Source organism: Myotis davidii, unplaced genomic scaffold (genome assembly GCF_000327345.1).
Source record: "Myotis davidii unplaced genomic scaffold, ASM32734v1 scaffold937, whole genome shotgun sequence".
Lineage (NCBI taxonomy): Eukaryota > Metazoa > Chordata > Mammalia > Chiroptera > Vespertilionidae > Myotis > Myotis davidii.
The window spans coordinates 751,984-753,199 of record NW_006288252.1 but is presented as its reverse complement, the minus strand read 5'-3'; the positions used below and the strand labels follow the sequence as shown (position 1 = coordinate 753,199).

General features: G+C 65.0%; 1 protein-coding gene across 1 annotated transcript in view; it reads right to left on the bottom strand.

Annotated features, from left to right (window-relative positions):
- Positions 1-893: 893 nt before the first annotated feature.
- SH3TC1 (SH3 domain and tetratricopeptide repeats 1) overlaps positions 894-1,216 on the bottom strand; it is an 18,650-nt gene continuing 18,327 nt past the window's right edge. The window contains exon 17 of the mRNA XM_015561559.1: positions 894-905. Within this exon, the coding sequence (XP_015417045.1) occupies positions 894-905 (12 nt within the window). The remainder of the gene's footprint in view (positions 906-1,216) is intronic.

The following is a 1,216-nucleotide window of genomic DNA, read 5'->3' as shown; positions in this document are numbered from 1 at the left end:
GGACAGCCTGTGGAAGGACAGGGGGGCCCGGCTTCGAGGCCCCGTGGTCCGAGGCAGGCTGTTTGCGGACGGCCTGGGTCCCACGCCGGTGCCCCCGTGGCTGCAGGCCCAGCCTGGCGCTGCCTGGCGGCCGGCGACTCAGAGACCGTGCAATTGTGACGGGCGCTGCCCAGGGCTTCCTGGTTTCAATTACTGTGCGGCCTCCTCCCCGCTTTCACACCAGCCCGAGAAGGCAGATTGAGGTCAAGCCCAGGTTTGTCAACAGCTCTGCTGGGCCCAGGCCCTCACCCTGGCCTGGGTTCTGGAAAGCTCTCTGCTGCCCCCTGGTGGGAGGGGCCTGGGGGCCGGTTCTGGGCTCCGGGAGCCGAGGAAGGAAGCCTGGTGGCTCTTCCCGCCTGCCCTGGGGCCCTCTGCTCTGCCACCATCCTGAGCGCATTACGTGCCCAGGCTCATGCTCTGCCCCCAGTGAGTCCCTCCCCAGGCCTCGGGTTCCCCTTTTGTTCAATGAGGGGCCTGGGAGAGGGGTCCAGGGTACAGGCTTCCTAGGGCGGATGGTGAGACAGAGACGGTGGCTGCACGGCATCGTGAATGACAAAACCCACTGACAGGCCACTTGGAATCGTTACATTTATATTATGTGAGTTTCATCTCGTTAACAAAATAAGTTCAAGAAGGAAGAGGGGCCGGAATAGAGCCGTGCGGTGAGAAGCACCCGGCACCCCTCTCTGAGCCTCGGTTCCCTGCCTGCGAGTCGGGGAGAGGATTTCGAGGGGATGCCTGGGTTCCTGCCGTGGCGGCCTGCGGGGGAGCAGGTGGGCAGGGCAGGGGCAGGCGGCCCAGCAGCGGACCCCACATGGCCCTCCCTCCCTACCTGCTGTGTCCTCTCTGGTCCTCTATTTCTCCAGCTGTAAAAGGGGACACCCAGTCTGACCTCACCAGAGGCCTAAGATTCACGGCGGAGCACCGTGCAGACGCACAGTGGGGCTCCGGGAGGGGAGCCGGGAAGGAACTTGCCCAAGGCCATGCCGCTGTGAGTGGCTGGCAGGGGACCCCCGCCTGGGTCTGCAGGGCTCACAGACGACCCACTTAGGCCCACGGATGGGGTGCAGCCGCAGGTGGCCCCCAGGAGGCTGCAGGGAGGGGACTGCAGGCCATTTATTGCCGCTTGGCCGCCTCCTTTGTTCCCCGGAAAACGTGCTGCCAGGACACTCTGCCA